Source organism: Eretmochelys imbricata, chromosome 6 (assembly GCF_965152235.1).
Source record: "Eretmochelys imbricata isolate rEreImb1 chromosome 6, rEreImb1.hap1, whole genome shotgun sequence".
Taxonomy (NCBI): Eukaryota; Metazoa; Chordata; order Testudines; family Cheloniidae; genus Eretmochelys; species Eretmochelys imbricata.
The window spans coordinates 21,493,804-21,513,205 of NC_135577.1; the positions used below are offsets into that span (position 1 = coordinate 21,493,804).

At 46.1% G+C, this 19,402-nt stretch overlaps 2 protein-coding genes and 1 non-coding gene across 4 annotated transcripts in view; 1 reads left to right on the forward strand and 2 right to left on the reverse strand.

Moving 5' to 3' along the window:
* Positions 1 to 13,292, reverse strand: part of RNH1 (ribonuclease/angiogenin inhibitor 1) — a 35,977-nt gene extending 22,685 nt beyond the window's left edge. The window contains exon 1 of one of the 2 annotated variants that reach the window (XM_077818191.1): positions 13,123 to 13,292. In XM_077818191.1, coding sequence (XP_077674317.1) covers positions 13,123 to 13,189 — 67 coding nt within the window. In that variant the 5' untranslated portion in view covers positions 13,190 to 13,292. Of the gene's footprint in view, positions 1 to 1,813; positions 1,905 to 13,122 lie in introns of those variants that run through there. The other variant, XM_077818192.1, reaches the window with a different exon arrangement.
* Positions 13,293 to 17,759: 4,467 nt separating this feature from the next.
* On the reverse strand, positions 17,760 to 17,832 carry TRNAA-AGC (transfer RNA alanine (anticodon AGC)). The gene has a single exon. It is a non-coding gene; the product is annotated as a tRNA-Ala (tRNA).
* Positions 17,833 to 18,147: 315 nt separating this feature from the next.
* The window catches only part of LOC144265538 (uncharacterized), a 178,446-nt gene continuing 177,191 nt past the window's right edge, over positions 18,148 to 19,402 (forward strand). The window contains exon 1 of the mRNA XM_077818193.1: positions 18,148 to 18,251. The gene's annotated coding sequence lies outside the window, so the exon portion shown is untranslated. The remainder of the gene's footprint in view (positions 18,252 to 19,402) is intronic.

Consider the following 19,402-nt stretch of genomic DNA (forward strand, 5'->3'; position numbering starts at 1 on the left):
CTTAATGGCCCACCTTGATTATGAAATTGTGTTTTACCCATTTACACAGCAGAAAATTTGGCTTTGTTAATAGCCATGAATATTTACAAAAAAGGTAACTTACACAGCATCCTATTAAACCCAAAGCAAACAAAAGTAACCACTAATCAAAGCCCACGTTCCTTTGTGATCACTTGTCATGTTAAAGACCTTACAATTAAGTTCTGGTTTAGGTCTGGGACACTGTCATTTAATTGTTCTATAAATTACTGTAGGATGCTGTATAAATACTATCTTAATAAAATCATATAGATTGCTGCCTCATATCTAGGGTTATGCAGCTTAAATAAATACCTACATCCAAATAGGCAAACACTGTAAAATACTACTCAAAGCAGTTTTGAGGGAATGATGCACATGCAGAGAGCACATGACTAAGCAGACAATGTACAATGAAAATGCCCAATACAAACTTTCTGAAAAGAAAAGTACTGCAGGACCCACAAAAAGAGAACAGAAAGCTCAGTTACAAAGGGTGTAATACAACCTGCAGTCACTACCTCAATACTGCCAATAATTCAATATAACAAAGGGGCTTTTATTGCATATGCATACCTAACTTAAAGGCTAAAAAGCCACAGTCTACACAGATCAACTAGAATGAGGGAGCGGGGGCTAAAAAGTATTTTGGGAAAAGGGGGTGAGATTCTGTGGCCTGCATTGTGCAGGAGGTCAGACTAGATGATCATAATGTTCCCTTCTGAGCTTAATATCTATGAGAACGCTGAAAAAAACTTTAATCTAATATTTAAAAAATAAGCCTAACTATGAGCAGCTGATTTTGCAGCCATGTCAGGGTATTCGAATGAACTGGAACAGTATCGGGAGTATACCACATCTGCATATCCAGCATAGACCACCACAGCAAAGTGCCAATTATTGCTGTTGTGATCTACAAGTTCCTGGTGGCAAACAAGTTTCTCAGCACTAAGGTGTCTGAGGAAGGCATTGCAGGTTTTGTTATTCACTTTTACCAGGGTCCTCAGCAGATCCTTCTCGGGACCAAATGCTAGCAGGTTAGTGTGGAATCAAACAGCGATTCAGGCCTTAAAAACCAAACTCTCCTCAAGAATGAGCACGGGAGAAACACCTATACAGAAGAGGCTAAAAAGAAGTCCCTGTGCTCTGAGGATGAAAAGCAGGAAGTGGTTCAAGGATTTTATTGAAACACTTCCATTTAGTATCCCTGACCATTGGGGAGTCACCACGTTTTAGGCCTGACAGCGTGGTAACCCACCCCAACAGCAAACTGAGTCAAAGATGGGTGCGTTAAAAATACAGTGGAATAACGAGATACAGTGCTTAACTGGTAGTGGAAGAGGAGTTGGGGCTCACACAATTTTTTTTTACTTTCATAACTGACGCAGCAAGCCCAGAAGTGCCAGGGCAACGAACTGCCAAGCCTCGAGGTGCAGGGGCAAAAATTAAGCCCTGATTAGATACCAGCATTGCAGACAAAGCACACCCATAAGTGGCTTGGATTTAAGTCAATTCAGTGTATTTTTCCTAACCAATCTGGACAAGAAACGAAGCATCCCCACCCCTCTTTTGCATTTCAGTCCTGAAATCACATTGCCAACTATGCATAAATTCAAGAGACCGATTTTCCCCCAACAACCCCTCGCAGGATTTGCAAAATCCGGGCGCAGCTAAAGCATGTCTAACCCTGCACCTAGAACACGCCAGCCAGAGGCCTGCGCTGTGATTAACAGGCATAAAGCTACAGTTTGATCAGAGCATTTAGCAGAGAGAGAGGAAAAGATCCTGTTCCTACCAGATCCCCTGTCTCGGCCTGAAGAGAGAAGCGGAATTCCTGCTCTGCCGGAGACAGCCCTGCCCTGGCGACCACAGTCCCCTCCTCCTGCCTGCAACAGCGGTGTCTACTGGTGGAGAGCAGTCAAGTGCCCAGCAGAGCCGCTCCCCCAGGCGGGGAGTGAGGCGCAGCTGGCTCTGGCTAGAGCGCTCTCTTGGCAGCTCAAGCTGGGGCCCGGCTCAGGCTTGCCCCCTGTCTCACATGAGCAAGTGGGGTTTCCGCCTAACTGCGTCCCTCGCCTGCTGGCTGTCAGTAGGCTCGATTGAAGCAGGACTATAGCTCGGAGGGAGGCATCTATGACACACTCGTAAAGGCACAGGCTGATATAGCCATTGCCCTGCAGGGTATTTCAGATTAGCTGCGTGCTGGTCTGTCCCTGCTGCCCCCTTTGCTCTCCTAATCCTTCCTCAGCTTCTGCTACCCAGCTCCTAGCACCTGACTTACTGAAAAAAGAAAAGGAGGACTACTTGTGGCACCTTAGTCTCTCAGGTGCCACAAGTCCTCCTTTTCTTTTTGCGAATACAGACTAACACGGCTGCTACGCTGAAACCTAGCTTACTAAAGAACTCATACAGAGATAAACAGGTCACTTTTAGGCTGTCTCACCGTTTCAGTGAGAAGTGCACCTATGTTCTCCCTCCGGCACCCCTCAAGGGCACCAACTTAAGGTTTCCAGCTCCCACCTCTCTTGAGCAGACATCTGGATCGCTCTCCCTCCTTGACTGGAGTTTTAAGGCTGCACAGCTCTCTGATATCCCTAGCACCCCAGTCTGCCTAAAGCCCCCACCCATGCTTTACTTTCTTTCCAAGGGCTATGACCGGCGTATTGCCCGCAGTTACAAGTTACCACACAGCTCTTTCTAAACAAGCACCTTTATTCTTTAGGTGAAAACGTTATAGACAAAACATAAAGACAATAAACAGATTTAAACCCACATTAAACATACCTGGCTAACAGCCCTTTCAATGCTTCAGCAAAGGTTAGCACCTTCCCTTGGACAGAGAGTCATGTACATTTGGTGAATCAAAATAAAGGTCATGCATCAATTCAAGCTTATCCTTTTATACCAAAAGCCCTTTCTTTATTTCCTAGTCTCTGGAAAACACAGCTGGAGCTAGTATGTGCAAACCACCGCAAGGGGTGGTGCCTCTCCCGAGTTGTTTACAATCTCAGGGATAACCACCCCCTATTGTTTTAATTTCTGTAGGAGCTATGGTAACCCTCCCCCAAGGAGTCAAACACAATGATACACAAACCATTCATAAAATTAAAATACTGCCCAGGGTTGCAATATCTGTCACAGTCTTAAATATAGCCTTTGTTCTACCTTCCCTCTTATCACTTGTCATGTTAAGTCAAAACACAGGCTCTGATCCTGCAATGAATGTTAGGCACGTGGACCCCTGTACTGCACCCATTCTAAGTCCTATGCAGAGCTCATTGCAAGACCAGGGTCTCAGACTGTAAGTTCTTTGGGGTGGGGATGGGGACTGTCTCCTATAGTCTTAAAGAGCCTTGCAACACTATACTAACAATAATTATCTCCCTGGTGTATAGCCCTCCCACTCTCTATGTTGTATTAATGAGTTATAAAGTAACTCAGTGCAATATAAACACTTTCACTCCTTCCCCTTCAGACATCAGCTGCCAAATAAATACATAAATAAAAGAGGAGCCCTCTCCTTGGCCAGAAAGCAGGGGGACAGAGCTGACTGAGTGAGGATAGAGGAAGATTAAAAGAAGAAGGCATAAGGGGGTGGCTAACAGGTAGATCAACCGAGAGACAACACAATTTCTCTTGCTAAATTTAATATCTATATGGAGAGGCTAGAAAGGAAAAAGTAATTGTCTCCCATACATCCCTGTGAAATGACTTCCGTTCAAGCTCTGGGGTAAAGGCCAAAAAGGCACATTTTGCTGAGTGCACAGATGGGAGATTGCGGGTGGGGCTGGAAAGAGTTGGCGCTAAAGAAACTAGTGCTGGCGGTGCTAGACAAAATACTGGACATGCTGATCCAGATCCTGGGAGTTAGGGGCCTAAATACCTGTGAGGAGCTGGACTGGCATTCTTAGGTTTTCCACCCTGAAGAAAAATAAATCCCCCTCTTCACCCAATATCAGTGCCCAAATGCTCCCCAGGGACAGTAGGGAATGTTCCCCTCAGGGAAGCAGCCTAGATGCTAGTAGAGAGGAATCTAATGAGAGAGGACACAGAGTTACCAGGGAACTAAGACAGCAGTGTGAAGGGGAATCCCAGATACCATTGCGGAGAACATGTTTGTTTTGGTTGAAGAGTCTAAAAAAACAATTTTCAGAGGCTTAAAAATGTTCAGCTCTCAGGGAAATTGCTAAGCGGGTTTATGTCCCTGTAAGTGTGTCTACCTCCATCTCTTTTACAAACCCTACGGGCAACAGCCTTTCTCCCTGGCCCTGTACCTCTGAATCTCTCCTTCTGTTAGTGAAACACTTTGAAAGATACTGAGCATAGTTGAGCTGTATGTCCTAAGGCTGAGAAGCCTCTGTTCTCAGCCATTTCACATGTAAAAGGAGTGGAAAGCTTCAGGATAGGCTGGTGAAAGTTTGCCCTGTTTGCTGCTATGGTGATTATTTTGGAAGAAGGTGCGGCCATCACAGGACTTTCCCACAGGCTAAATACAAACCCAGAACACAGGCAGGAGAAATAGGGAGGCTTCCATGACACATCCATCCTCTTATTGCATGAACTACATTCATATGAGTTACTGGATTCTATGTGTCATCTCTCTGAACTGCTTCCTCACTCTAGCCTGCTAGCCACTCCCTTTCTCATTCGTCCTTATGTTTATATCCAAACACTTAAATCCCTTGGGTAATCCCAGCCCACCCCCAACTTTCCAGGGATGGAGCATGGAAAAGCCCATGGCTTTAAAGTGTGGGTATAAATAGCTTACTAGGCTAGACCCAATGAACAGTGAATTCAGAAGTAAATCCGTCCTCCAGTTTTTTTTTATTTTTAAAATATAAGATTCCCTCTTCCTAATTCAAATGATGATTCTCTGATTAATTACAACCAGCCATTCCTCCACAGATTAGCCTCTGCAGCTCCCATCCCCCAAAAGGAAAAGTTAAACTAGAATCAGGTTTTGCCAATCCTGCAATACTTGTTTGGCTGTGCACAGATCTCTGAAAAGGGAGTCAGTGAGAGACAGCAGCTAGCTATTTCCTGCCTTGGTTTCTATGCAACCACTGCTGTTTGGCGACAAAATTTGCTGTTATACACACAATGCCTGATAGAGAGACACACACACGCACATTTTTGGTCATTTTCCCTCCTCCTGTGCATTTTATTGGTGATTCCCCTCTTTTGCATTGTATCTGAATTCTGTTAGGCTCCGGAGAGGACAGCAGAACAATGTTGTTCCAAGGTGTTTAGTTTTTCTTTTAATTTATGGTGCAACTTTATCAGACCTATTGTGACTGTAACAAATGAAGCCTAACATGAGCAGATCTTGGTTAGCTCTGGTACAAAGTGCCAGAGCAGATTTCCAGGGGAAAAAAAAAACAGATGGAGTAAGTCTTTATTTTGATAACTTTCTTACTGCCTGAGCCTGCAGACACCTACACATGCTTAACTTTGAGCACAGGAGTAGTCCTATTAAAGGCACTTCTGAATATCATGCCACTTAGTTAGAGACTAAAGCCTGTAGTTAGGTATCTGAATTCATGGGCTCACGTTTGAAAATATTAGCTGTATTTTTTATGCAATTCCTGTACTTGTTGGCTAATAGTCCTCAACCAATCAGGTTACATTGATCTGTGTAATTACTGTATTTTCTCTAAATGTATAGCAATTCTACTATAAATGAACTGTCTACTATAAATCCCACCATTCTGATTTGTTACTGCCCTCTGACCTTCCTCATCCCATATTCCCTGCAGCAAACATGGCCACCTCTATTTCACAACCCTATCCTTCTTCTCCCCTGAACTAATATCTCCCTGTGACAATCTGGAGAATCTATGTACAGCTTATGAATTCTGTTTGATAGTGGGGACTCTATATCTGGGTCAGTCAGTAAACTTCATTTTGAATGTGTGGCGCTTCCCTTCTCTGATGTCTTTTCCCTCCATATTGAGCTAAAACCCACAGGATGTGACAGGAGAAATTATTGCACCTGGCACAGGGCTAACATTAGAGGGTCATTAAACATTGATGATTGTCCACTGAAATGGAGCACCCTTGGACAAAGTGATGGCTACTGCTCTGGGCAAACCAGTTTTTCAACTCTGAACTCCAGGAGGTGGTAACTGAGCAATTGATCTCTTGGTGGTGGATTTAAATCACCAGATAATCCTAATCAGGGGGTCACCTGAGAAAGGGGATTGAAGAGTATAAAATAAAGAATCTCTAGTCACTTATTTGAGAGGTAGTGGTGAGAAGAGATTCAGCAGGAGGGGGATGGGGAGGCTCCCAGACCCCTTAAAAGATCGTGGCCTAAGCCCAACAATCCTCAAAAGCGGTTAGGAACCTGGGGTATGGAAATGTCTAGGTAATTGTATCATTTTACCTAGAGCTGTATATTTCTTGTATTGGCTAAAATAAAGAGTAACTGTTTTAGAATCCATTTGTGCAGTGCCTGTGTGTTATGTGCTTTGCCCATCACATGTTAAATGGTTGGCGCTCTGGGAAAGGGTGTGCTTCAGCAACTGGATTGCCCTTTGGGATGTGGGGAATTTAGCACTGGTCCTGGGAGCTTAGGACAGCTGGATCATAAGGCCCCATTTCTGTGACGGAGTAACAGGTTGCCTGTGCTCAGAGAGGAGGACAAAGCAAGAGAGAGTTCTGGAGCCTACCTAGACTAAGGAGAAAGCTTAAAGCATAGCTGGCCCAGTGTGATGAGAGTCCAGTAGGGGAAACTTTACCAGAACTGTGATACACCCCACCTAGTTGTCCTTGACCCTGAGGCAGTGTTAGCCCCTCACCCCTATTAAGAATTGCATTTTAATCTGTCTATTTTTAACCCTTTCTCCCCCCATTTCCCAGCTGTAAAAAGACTAGTTACATGTAAGGGACATGGAGGCATATGTGAGACTCCACCCTTCAGTGCTGCAGTTAATGAACCTGGAGAAGGAGGTGGAGCAAGCCGGAAGCAAAGTTGCTCAGAAACATAGGGAAGAAGTACAGATAAGGGCTCTGAGAAGGGGCAATTAGTTCCCACCATCTGTGTCCTTGAGCAACATTTCACAGCTGGTTGGCCTTTTTCCCCCCTGCTAGTCTGGGTTTATTGACTTCTTCTAGGGGCAGGGAAGAGCAGGTGGACTGAAGAATATCAAGGGTGGGGAGGCAGCTATGTTTCAGTAAAACAATACAATGGTGGCGTTCTCTATTAGCTTGGTAATACAGTACCTGTGTCCTAGGCTAACAAACTCGTCAGCTTTTGGCCTTGAGGTTTATTTAGCTTGGCATTAGGTTATTATTTTGTAACTTGAAAGTGATACCTGTTTATCTTTTAAATAAACAGCTGACCACTGCCTGCCTCCCTAGCAAGTCCTTCTGTGAAAGAGGACTTGGATGGTCTACTCTACGCTTTGCAATGCACCGATGATCGTCTCCTCCATGCTGCCGCTTCAGAGCATGGAAACCAGCCATCAGGGGACAGCTTAAAGGACCTCTGCAATAGTGGTAGCCATGCCCCACCAGGCAACAGTTTTCAGGCAAATGTGTATCGGTCCCCTGGAAAGCTCAATCTGTGGTGACCGGAGATTTTACCAGTGCAGCTGATGACAGTTGCTGCCTATATCAAAGGGGAAGAGATGTCCTTTTTGTGTGTCTAGGGATTGGAGAGAGGTTTCCGCTTCCGTTTTGCACATTCCCAAGAAGTGGCTGGTGAAGCATGCTCCTGTACCCTTCATCCCTGCCTACTGGCCTGATCCAAATCCCACTGAAGTTGATGCTCTGGTTCCACCAGGACAGGCAATCGGTTTAAACGTCCAGCTGGGGATACCCTCTGCATAGAGGAGCCCCAATGGTTTAACAATGGCCTAGCTGGCTCTGTGCCCCCTGCTGCTGCCCAGCCCAGTGTAGTAAGTATTCCAGGGCAGGGACAAGCAGGGAGCCTGGCTGAAGTGTGCCATCTCTGGCAATCCTTGGCCAGCATGATGGTCCCTGGAGGACAATTACGGTCAGTATGGAGAGACTGCAGAAAGCTTCCTAAAACCCAGCCCCTGGGAGGGCTGCTGAGCACAGCTTGCATGCACCTGGGCCAGAGATAGGCTTGGCAGAATCCAGTTTTTATTTTTTGTAATTTCAACAGATATTTTAAAGTTCCCAATATTTATCTATTTGAATTTTCACAGTTGCAGGAAAATAAGTGGGGGGGGGGGGGCGGGGAAGGCTTAGGGCAGCACTGATAGAAGAGTTATAGGGGGCTCCTAGTGCTGCCAAGGGGCCTGAGATACCTGGGAGTCAGGTGCAGGGGAGGCTGCAATCCTGGCCCCGTGGAGCAGTGAATCCCAACCAGGTAGGAGGACAAGACCCTGGCCATGGGGGAAGCCACCTTGCTATTGAATGGCTCTTGCCAGGGATAGCCCCAGCACTCCTGGCCAGTGAGTGAGCGTTGCTGTGACAGCAGGGCTACTGAGGGCTCCCTGCAGGGCGGGTGACACCGGTTCCCTGCAGGCACTAGGTATGGGGGAAGCTGTGCTTGTAACCTCAATATTTTTTTGTTGTTGTTGATTTCAGTGTCAGGTGAACCTGACGTGTACCAATGACTAATGATTTAAATTGAATCCTGCCAAGCCTACCCACAGATTGTAATGAGTCATGCTGCTAAATCCTCATGAAACATTTTGACGCTATAATGATGGGCTCTATAGAAAACCAGAGAGGGGAGAGAGAACAAGCTGGAAAAGTCCAGAAAACTCTCCAGCCTGAGGGGCACTGTATATAATTAAACTATAGCCAGCTAGCTATATAAACTGCCAGAAAACAAATAGCCACTCATATGAGATGTATAGATACACTGGCCCATCTGCAACCCTTCACCCATTATCTTCCAAGTAGGGCTGTCAAACAATTAAAAAAATTAACTGTGTGATTAATCATGCTGTTAATAATAGAATATCATTTATTTAAATATTTTTGATGGTTTTCTACATTTTCAAATATATTGATTTCAATTACAAAGTGTACAGTGCTCACTTTATATTTTTATTACAAATATTTGCCCTGTAAAAAAAAAAAATCGTATTTTTCAATTCACCTCATACAAATAGCATAGTGCACTCTTTATCATGAAAGTTGAACTTAACTCTACATGTGTATGTACAAAAAAAAAAACCCCTGCATTCAAAAATAAAACAATGTAAAACTTTAGAGTCTACAGGTCAACTCCTGTGTTCCCTCTAATTTTTCCCCACATGGGTGCGGAATGAATTTTGTTATGTGCACCAATATGGAGGTGATGGGGGTGGGGGACTCAGGGCTGGGGCAGAGGGTTTGGAGGTGGGTGGGGGGAGGGTTGAAGGCTCTGGCTGGAGGTGTGCGCTTGGGGTTGGGGCCAGCCATGAGGGGCTCAGGGCTGGTGCAGGGGATGAGGACTCTGGCTGGGGGTGCAGGCTCTGGGGTGGGGCTGGGGATGAGGGGTTGGGCTGCGCAGGAGGGCGCTCTGGGGATACAGCGGGGAGAGAGGACTCCCCCTAGCTCTCTCTCCCTGCAGCAGCACCTGGGCTGGGGTCGTGGACAGGCACCCCTTCCCCGGCCATGGCTAGGTTTGGGCAAGGGGGAGGGCCGCGGCAGGTCTGGGCCTGGGTTGTGGCCAGGCGAGGGTCACCCCTCCCTTGGCCGCAGTAGGTCCCTGCTGGGTGGGTTCTGCAGCTTACAGGGAATTTAGGTCCACTCAGTCCTACTTCAGACAATTGCTCAGACAAACAAGTTTGGTTACAATTTGCAGGAGATAATGCTGCCCGCTTCTTGTTTACAATGTCACCTGAAAGTGAGTACAGACATTTGCATGGCACTGTTGTAGCTAGTGTCATGATATTTACGTGACAAGTGCGCTGAAGATTCATATGTCCCTTCGTGCTTCAACCATCATTCCAGAGGACATGCTTCCATGCTGATGACAGGTTCTGCTCGATAACGATCCAAAGCAGTGTGGACTGATGCATATTCATTTTCATCATCTGAGTCAGATGCCTCCAGCAGAAGATTGATTTTCTTTTTAGGTGGTTTGGGTTCTGTAGTTTCTGCATTGGAGTGTTGCTCTTTTAAGACTTCTGAAAGCATGCTCCACACCTTGTCCTTCTCAGATTTTGGACAGCACTGCAGATTCTTAAACCTTGGGTCGAGTGCAGTAGCTATTTTCAGAAATCTCATGTTAGTACCTTCTTTGCATTTTGTCCAATCTGCTGTGAAGGTGTTCTTAAAACGAACATGTGCTCGGTCATCATCCGAGACTGCTAGGACATGAAATATATGGCAGAATGCGGATAAAACAGAACAGGAGACTCCTCCAAGGAGTTTAGTCACAAATTTAATTAACACATTTTTTAATGAGTGTCATGAGCATAGAAGTGTGTCCTCTGGAATGATGGCTGAAGCATGAAGGGGCATATGAATGTTTAGTGTATCTGGCATGTAAATACCTTGTAAAGTCAGCTACAAAAGTGCCATGAGAATGCCTTTTCTCACTTTCAGGTGACATTGGAAATAAGAAGCAGGCAGCAGTATCTCCCGTAAATGTAAACAAACTTTTTTGTCTTTGTGATTGGCTGAACAAGAAGCAGGACTGACTGGACTTGTAGGCTCTAAAGTTTTACGTTGTTTTGTTTTTAAGTGCAGTTATATTACAAAAAAAGTCTACATTTGTAAGTTACACTTTCAAGATAAAGAGAAAAGGAGTACTTGTGGCACCTTAGAGACTAACCAATTTATTTGAGTATAAGCTTTCGTGACCTACAGCTCACTTCATCGGATGCATACATCCATCGGATGAAGTGAGCTGTAGCTCACGAAAGCTTATGCTCAAATAAATTGGTTAGTCTCTAAGGTGCCACAAGTACTCCTTTTCTTTTTGCGAATACAGACTAATACGGCTGTTACTCTGAAACAAGATAAAACGATTGCACTACAGTGGTTTTCAAACTTTGGGTCACGACCCAGTCTAGGTCGCAGAATGCAAGGCACTGGGTCAACTTGCTCAGTACCCAGGGGGAGGCAACAACTAGTAGTCCCTACCTGTTCTGACAGCATGCTGCACCCCAGAAGTGGCCAGCATCGGTCCGTCTCCTAGGCAAGGGGGGCCTTGGGGCTCTGCATGCTGCCCGCATCCCGAGCATTAGCTCCTCACTCCCATTGGCCGGCCAATGGGAGCTGGGGAAGGGGGTGCGGTGCTTGCAGGTGAGAGCTGCGCGGAGCTGCTTGCACGCCTCTGCCTAGGAGCCGGACCTGCTTCTGGCTGCTTCCAGGTTTCAGTGCAGTCCACAGTGGGAGGGCAGGCAGGAAGCCTGCCTCTGCACCCCAGCTGCGCTGCGGACCAAGAGTCACCGGAGGTAAGCCTATGCCCCAACCCCACATTTCAATCCTTTGCCCCAGCCCTGAGCCCCCCAAAAACCTGGAGCTGCCTCCTGCACCTCAAACCCTCATCCCCAGCTCCATTGGGTCGCAGGCATCGACAATTTTCTTCAACTGGGTTGCCAGAAAAAAAGTTTGAAAACTACTGCACTACAGTACTTGTATGATGTTTCTTGAAAAATATAATTTCTTTTGTTTCTCATTTTTACAGTCCAAATATTTGTAATAAAAATAATATAAATGAGCAGTGTACACTTTGTGTTCTGTGTTGTAATAGAAATCAATATACTTGAAAATGTAGAAAAACATCCAAAAATATGTAATAAATTTCAATTGGTATTCTATTAACAATGCGATTAATTGTGAATAATTTTTGTAGTTAATTTTGTGAGTTAACTGCGATTAATTGACAGCCCTACTTCCAAGGTTTTCATTTCTATTACATACAAGTGCTCACTAACCCAAGGGAGACAGCTGGATGTGGAGATCTGGCCAAGGGTTAATGAACGGCCTGCTGAAGCGAAACCCCTTCCCACCCACACTAAAATAAATTCCGTCAAGGAAATTAAAGTTGAATGGCTGTGATCTACCCCCCTACAAAGCATGGCCAGGGCTGATGACAAATGATAACCATAGAGCAAGCCGAATTGCTTATTGCTCAGACTCTGATTCAGTGTGACTCCAGGGAATAGAACAAATGGCAAGTCTATGGCAGTGTTATGTCAGGACTAACTCCCACTGCCAAAACAACCTTTTCAGGCCAACCTCCTTCTGCCATCAGACCCGTACTTCCCAGTTCCCCAACTTCCCTTTCCCCCGGTTTCTCCAACTGGGCCCCTACCCCCTCTTAGCTACCCCAACCTCTCTGTAGTGCTATCTTCCTTAGTTCCCTCCAGCCATCCAAACCCCATACCACCCAAAAAGGTGGCTGTCCTCATTTGTGGCTCCTCTGACACACTTCCCCCCCCGGCCCCATCTCAGCTTCCCTGGCAGTGTCACTGCTCACCAATATACCCACATTATACAGGGTGCTGTCCAACAACTGAGGCACCATTTCCCCCCTTCCCCCAGCCCCTGGCTGCACCCCAATCCTCCTGGTTCCATCTCCTCCATTACCTTTGAGAGCCTTTGGTGGCCACGGGACTGTCAGCCTTTTACTACCTCCTCTTCCCTTTATCTTCTGGAGCTGGCTAGCTTCCATTTTAATTCAGCAGGGGGACCACCAAAGGGAGCCTCTTAGGGCACAACACACTGCCCTGTCCCCCAGCCAAGAGGGGCCATGGCTCCAATGATAAAGTGAGGTGGATGGGTGGAGTTCAGCTCGCTCTTTATTAAGAAGGGTCTGGGAAAACCTACCCACAGTGAGCAGGGATTCCCCCTGCTCAGAGGAAATGACTGGTAAAAGACTGGCAGGGAGGGACTCCAAGGACAGCAATATCCTGCCTGGTAGGAATGGGTGAGGAACACCCAGCCTGTGGGGGTGGAGATCCAGGGTACATCGACACTGCAGCTAAGAGGGAGCCCCCCAGCCTGGGCAGACAGCGCCGTGCAGGCAGGGGTTACGCTAACACACCAGATAGAGCTGTGTGTGAACACCGCGGCACTGGCAGAGTCTCAGGCTAGCCACCGGAGCGTGGATTCAGCGGGGTGGGTGGGCTTGCATTAGAGTTAACAACGGGCCTAAATCCACTTCTTGCCATAAGAATTCGGTTTTACCTCTTCCTCTGCTCCAGAAACACGGTAATCTCCGAAGGCCAAAGGAAAGCAAAAGTCTGCCTCCCATACAGTGCTCGCGGCTGTACGAAGGCGCTGGCTGCACGGGAACTCGATGTAGCAGCGTATGTTGACAATCAGCCGCATGATCGCTTCCTCCGGGGTGTGCATTAGCCTTTTCCTGCTCCAAATCTACTTGCTGCTCGAAGGCACGTGGCTATTGCAATGGGGCTCGTGCGCGGGGAAAAATCTAAAAGCGTCTGTCTCTCTGCAGTCGGTGTCAGCCTGGGAAAAGCGCCCTGCGGCGGGGAAGTCTGACAGTCTCTGCCCTGCGGGAGGAGAGAGGAGAAGAGAAGAGGAACGGGCAGCGTTTTCCCCAGGAATTGACGTGAGAGGGGGAGTTGGAAAACGACGACGTTGGAAACACTGCTGCTGAAACTACTTGACCCCTGGAGAGTGGAGGGAGACGTGTTCCTGGAACAGGGAACTGGAGGTTATGAAGACAACGAAGTAGCGAAGGGGAAGGCGGCAAGCGTACGCTACCAGACTGTGGCTATTGAAAACAGGGGGTGGCGAAATGCGTGCCCACCGCAAGCCCACTCCCGTGCCCAGTGCTGCCCCACATAATGTAAGGATTGATAGTGCAGTGGAGCTACTCCAACATTTCCAGGTAGAAAACTGGTTAACTTGACATTAAAGGTTGCTACCAAAGGTAACAAAAATAACACCAAGACTATTACAGTTCAAAAAGAAAACCTGGTGCATCTCTGGAAATGGTAATAAGGACATGTATGGAACCTGCCAGGATCACTGGTCCACCCTGCCTCAGCCCAAAGGAAACAGAAGCCCACTGCACGTCCTCAGCTGTGGAGTCCCCTGGGGCATGGGAACCCTGATAGCATAATGGGGTCCTGATCCATGACTTGGGCTCCCGGGTGCTACCGTTATACAAATAATAATAATAATAATATACCGACCATCTAAACTAAATCTCCTGCAGCCCTTGTGTAGGGGCATGTTGAGAGTGGGGAAGAAGAGGTGTGGCTTGGGGACCACTGCCAGCTGGTATGGAGTAGAACACTGGGAGGCTGCTCTAACCTATGGCAGGGTAGCAAATCAAGGAGTTATAAGTAGTTCCTTTAGGCCCATTCATCAGTGCTGCCTCAGAAAATCTAGCCCAAATATTTGAATAGTATTAACAGTTCATACATTCCCTACCAAAAATCTACATGCAAAAATTAACTTTAGACACTCAAATAACACTTTCCACTCTGACCCTTTTCCCTACTATTATGCAATACAGTTGCTTAACAATATGTTAGCTCACAATGGTATATAGTATGAGAAATAAGTGAGAGAATAACTATTAATAATTCAAATCTCATGTTGTTCCATAGCAGAAAAGATAATTTCAGAAGATGTGTCTTAGTTTCAGATTAGTATTAAATAGAAAAGAGTGTGCTTTGGGTAATAAGCATAGAATTAAATAACTACATCATTGGAATGTTTATGCTTTAGTTAGAAGATGTGTGTGCAGTACACCCTGAAGAGCATTGATGATGTAATTTGGTCAAAGACTATAATGGCTACTATAGCTGTGTTAGTCAATAAGAACAAAACCACTTGCAATGGGTTTAAGAATGTAGGTTAATATTCAGAAGAATTTTCCATTTCAGCTATGGAACAAGTTGCCAAGGGAGGCTGTGGAATTGCTGACATTGGAGCTGATTAAAGTTACTGGAAATTTTATCAGGGATGTGTCCGAGATAAAGAAACCAATCTTGTCACAGGGCTGGGAAATACATTAAATAGCTAGTTTATGTGCCTTAGAAAGGTCTTCTCTACTGGGTCATCTAATCCATCAATGATGTTTCTAGGACTTTTTTTTTTTCCACTTGATGTTTCAAATGGCATGAAACTTTGTAGGAGCTTATAGAACAGTTCTCTGGCAGCCTGCAGAGGGCATTGCAGGCTCAGTTTGCTTTTGTCCTGTGACTGAACTCTGCATTATGCTTTTATTTTCCGTGTGGTTTACGTGTTTCAATATCATCCAAGTTTTGCTAGGATTTTGGGGTTAACATGTTTTACTCACTGAAACTGCATCATGAAAATCTATCGTGGAGAGTGAGAGCAGCTGGCCCCTAAGAACAAGTTTACTGGAGAAATGTTCTGCATGTGGTTTGCATAACTGCTGATGAAAGAGGGGAATGAAATGGATTTTGCTTTCCCATTAAATGCCTGCTGCATGCAAATACCAGTGTAAATTTATATATCTTTACAAGATAGTTTTGCTGACATCTGGTTAATTCATATGTTTATGGAATCAGAAAACCTGAAGATTTTATAAGACCACTGCAAAATCCCAGGCTAGATAAAAATCACACACTTCCTATACTTTTTGAGCTCTGCTTTGCAAGAGTGTTAGTCAATATTCTCTGTACATTAAAAGTATTGTAGCAAATCCATGGCTACCTAAGATTATGTGGGTGTTACTATAAAAAGCACCACTTAATCACTTTGCAATGGCCAAGAGTCCTCTTTCAAGTGGAATTTCTGGTAATGCTCTCCCATTTGAACTCTTCCTTCCTCGGTTTCATAGGACACTTCCCATTAATGTCACTGTCCTGAGCTGCAAAGATACTGTATTAGTACTTTCAAAGATTTCTGTGGAGACCTCCAGTTGTCATGTTGTAAATTAAATGTTATGAAAGAAGCTGAGTGTTTTGCATTGTTATACGTGTGTAGGTGTTTGTAGCCCTTCTCCAGATTGTAGCTTGCAAACAATACATTTTCAACGTAGAGAAGTGCAAAAGTGAAGCAGCAGCTAGCAAGACCTGCAGGAAAGCACAACTCATACTTCATATGGTGTATACAAAATATCTACACATGGCACTGATGCAAACAAACAGAAGATAGATGCCAGTGCCTACTCTTTTTAAAAGTGAGTTGTGGCTATATCGCTCTCTTTGATGAAACCGATTAAAAAATGCAGTGCAATAATTCACAGTCCACTGTTGATTTTTGTAACTCTAGGGAGCAGTTTGGCAATCTCGTGAATGTGTAATGTGGTCCTGTCAGCGTGTATGTCCCAAACTAGGGCCCTCATTCCCCAGCCGTGGGGCTATCTCACAGGCACCTCTTTTAGCTCTGGCGAGGAAGCCAGGCTTTTGTCACCTTCAAAGTACTTTCCCCTCAATGCACAGAGTGGCAGTGATGAGTTTCACAGGGTGCCACATCTGGCTCCCCTTACTACGAGGAGGGTCATGGAGGTATGAAGACTTTGATGGTAGAAGAGGTATAAGGAGGGGGGACATAAAGACACCTTGGAACAACCCACCCCAAAGTGTTAAAACAATTAAGTGATGCCATTTATTTATTACTGTTGTTTGTGTTATACCTATTGTGCTAGGCACTGTACATACAGGTAGGAAGAGACAGTCCCTGCCCCAAAGCACTTACAGTCTAAATAACCAATACAAACAAAGGAAGTAGTAGTACCCGCATTTGACAGGGCAAGGACAGAGTGATGAAATGATTTGACAAAAGTTAAACAGTAAAATTTCTAACACAGTCAAATATTAGAGCTCAGATTTCCTCTCAAAACCATCCTTCATAGATCACCATCTAAAATTAATCTGAAAACTGTTAATTGAGTCCTTGAACAAACCCTTATAATTTGTTAATTCTGGATTTTTGAATGGTTGAAAGTTAAACTCCTAGAGACTATTAGGAGTTGACGGATACTGGAAGGGTAATTATTCAATAATGTCTCCTGTTGGACATGTGAACTCTTTATTTGATTTTTTACCTTAATTTCAGATTCTAGTTATTACTTGGATTAAAAAAAACTTAATTTATTTCTTTTCAATAATTATACTTGTTAAATGTGGGTAATGATTTTCACAGCCCTATTTCTTCTTCGTTGTAATACTTGAGTATTTTTGGTATGCCCGTTCTAATAAAACTGGTCTCCCAATTTCCCCCTATGAATATCTTGTCTTTATTTTTCATTATTTCTGGGCTGGACCTTCTGGGTGAAGCAGATATTTTTAATCTTACAAATTTCAACACTAAATGGCATTTGCATTTATTAATGATCGCTTCGGGCTCTTTTAATAACTCCTCACTTTCGGCAAACAGTGCCAAAGATGAGAAGGGATGTTACTGGATTGAAAGAAAACACCCAGGACAGGAGGCAGGGAGTGCCTGGCATCCAGCTGTTGTCTGAATTCCCCAAATCACGCACATAATGATCATTTTTAGTGCACTGCAGACTTTGTAACACTGCAAACCAAGTAGTCAGACAGAGCTACAGTGCAGACAACCTGGGACGGATTTGTATAAAGGGGAGTTCAGACTGGAGAGCAGAGATCTCGTTTTATTTGTTTGTGGCAAAGGAAGAGTCATCCCCCCCGCTTGTATAAATAATAAATGGCATAGATAATTATAACTAAATGCAATAATAAAGTGCCAGCTGGAGCCCCGCCTTCCCCCCCTTTTTTGTTTGTTTGTATGTTTACAACAATGATTGGTGGCTCGCTTGGTTTAAATTATTTAGCTGTATTGAGCCCCAGGTTTTTTTTTTTTTTCTGTGGGACTTGCTCTCATTTAATAAAGTTAACAGAAAAAAAACACGTTCTTGGAGAATGCGGGCATCGATCCCGCTACCTCTCGCATGCTAAGCGAGCGCTCTACCATTTGAGCTAATTCCCCGCCTTGGGCAATGGGTCACTCCATAGCCCTTTATAGTCTTCCTCCTAGCCCGCGAACCTTCATCGTCCCCGAGTAGGGGAGGGGTGCCGCCGCACAGTCACTGACTGTCCTATGGGAATAACCCACCGGCCTCAGGGGCCGGGGCTGTGCTGGGGGACAGCGCCGGCCGGAGAGCGCAGGCGGAGGAAGGACTACATTTCCCGAGATGCATCGGGCGGCTCGTGCGCCTGCGCGCTACAACAGCCCCCGGGATGGGAGGGGGAGGTGGAGCGGCTGCCCGCTCGCTCGCGGAGTCTCATTGTGAGAGGCGCCGCTGGCGGGGCTGGAGCCGGCGGCTGCTCGCGCCCTCGGGAGGATGCGCACCCGGGACTGGGGCTCCCGCCGGGACCGCGCGCGCGGACGCCGCCCCCTGCCCAGCGGTAAGGAGCCGGCTCCCCGCGGGGCAGCGGCCGCGGGACCCCCCCACGGGCGGGGCTAGGGGTGTGATGAGCGTGTCGGGGCTCGGCTTCCCCAAGCACTGGGGGGAAGATGCCTTCCCCCCCCTCGCCGCCCGGATCTGCTGCTGGGTATCCGCGGGGGGGGGGCGTGTAAAGGGACCGGGGGTGTGTGGGCAGGAGGTGGTATGTGGGGGGAGTGGGCTGGGCAGGGCGTGTGGGGGCGGGGTGCCTGGGGCTGATGTGCAGGGGTCTGCATGGGGGTGGCATGCAAGGGGTTGGGTATGTGGGGCTAACGTGCAGGGGTCTGTCTGCACGGTGGTATATGCAGTGGGGGTGGTATATGGGGGGTGCGCTGTATGCAGGGCACGAGGTGTCTGGGGAGTGTCCATATGGTTCTGTATGGGAACATGGGAGTATTTCTATAGCAGGGTAATACGGCGGGGAGGTCTGCCTGGGGACATGGGATGTGAGGGACGTCTAGGCATAGGTAATCTCTGTGAAAGGCTTGTCTGTTGAGTGGGGCTACAAGGTGTCTGTATCTATGGCAGGTTTCAGAGTAACAGCCGTGTTAGTCTGTATTCGCAAAAAGAAAAGGAGTACTTGTGGCACCTTAGAGACTAACCAGTTTATTTGAGCATGAGCTTTCGTGAGCTACAGCTCACTTCATCAGATACATACCGTGGAAACTGCAGCAGACTTTATATATACACAGAGAATATGAAACAATACCTCCTCCCACCCCACTGTCCTGCTGGTAATAGTATCTATGGGTTTCAGAGTAGCAGCCGTGTAAGTCTGTATTTGCAAAAAGAAAAGGAGTACTTGTGGCACCTTGGAGACTAAGCTTATGCTCATATAAATTGGTTAGTCTCTAAGGTGCCACAAGTACTCCTTTTCTTTTTTGTATCTATGGGGAGGCTCTGGGTGTGTAGCTCTGGGGGTTTGAGTGTAGTGTATTTTCTGGACTCTATATGGTGCGTGTATGTATAGGGAGTGGTAGAGGGTGTATGTATATTACAGCGCACGAGTCTGGTAGAAACCACTGTAGTTCGGGACATGTTGTGGCTTTTATGGACAGTTGCAGATAGGCAGGCGTGAAGTTCGTATCAAGAATGGAGACTGGACTAAGATGA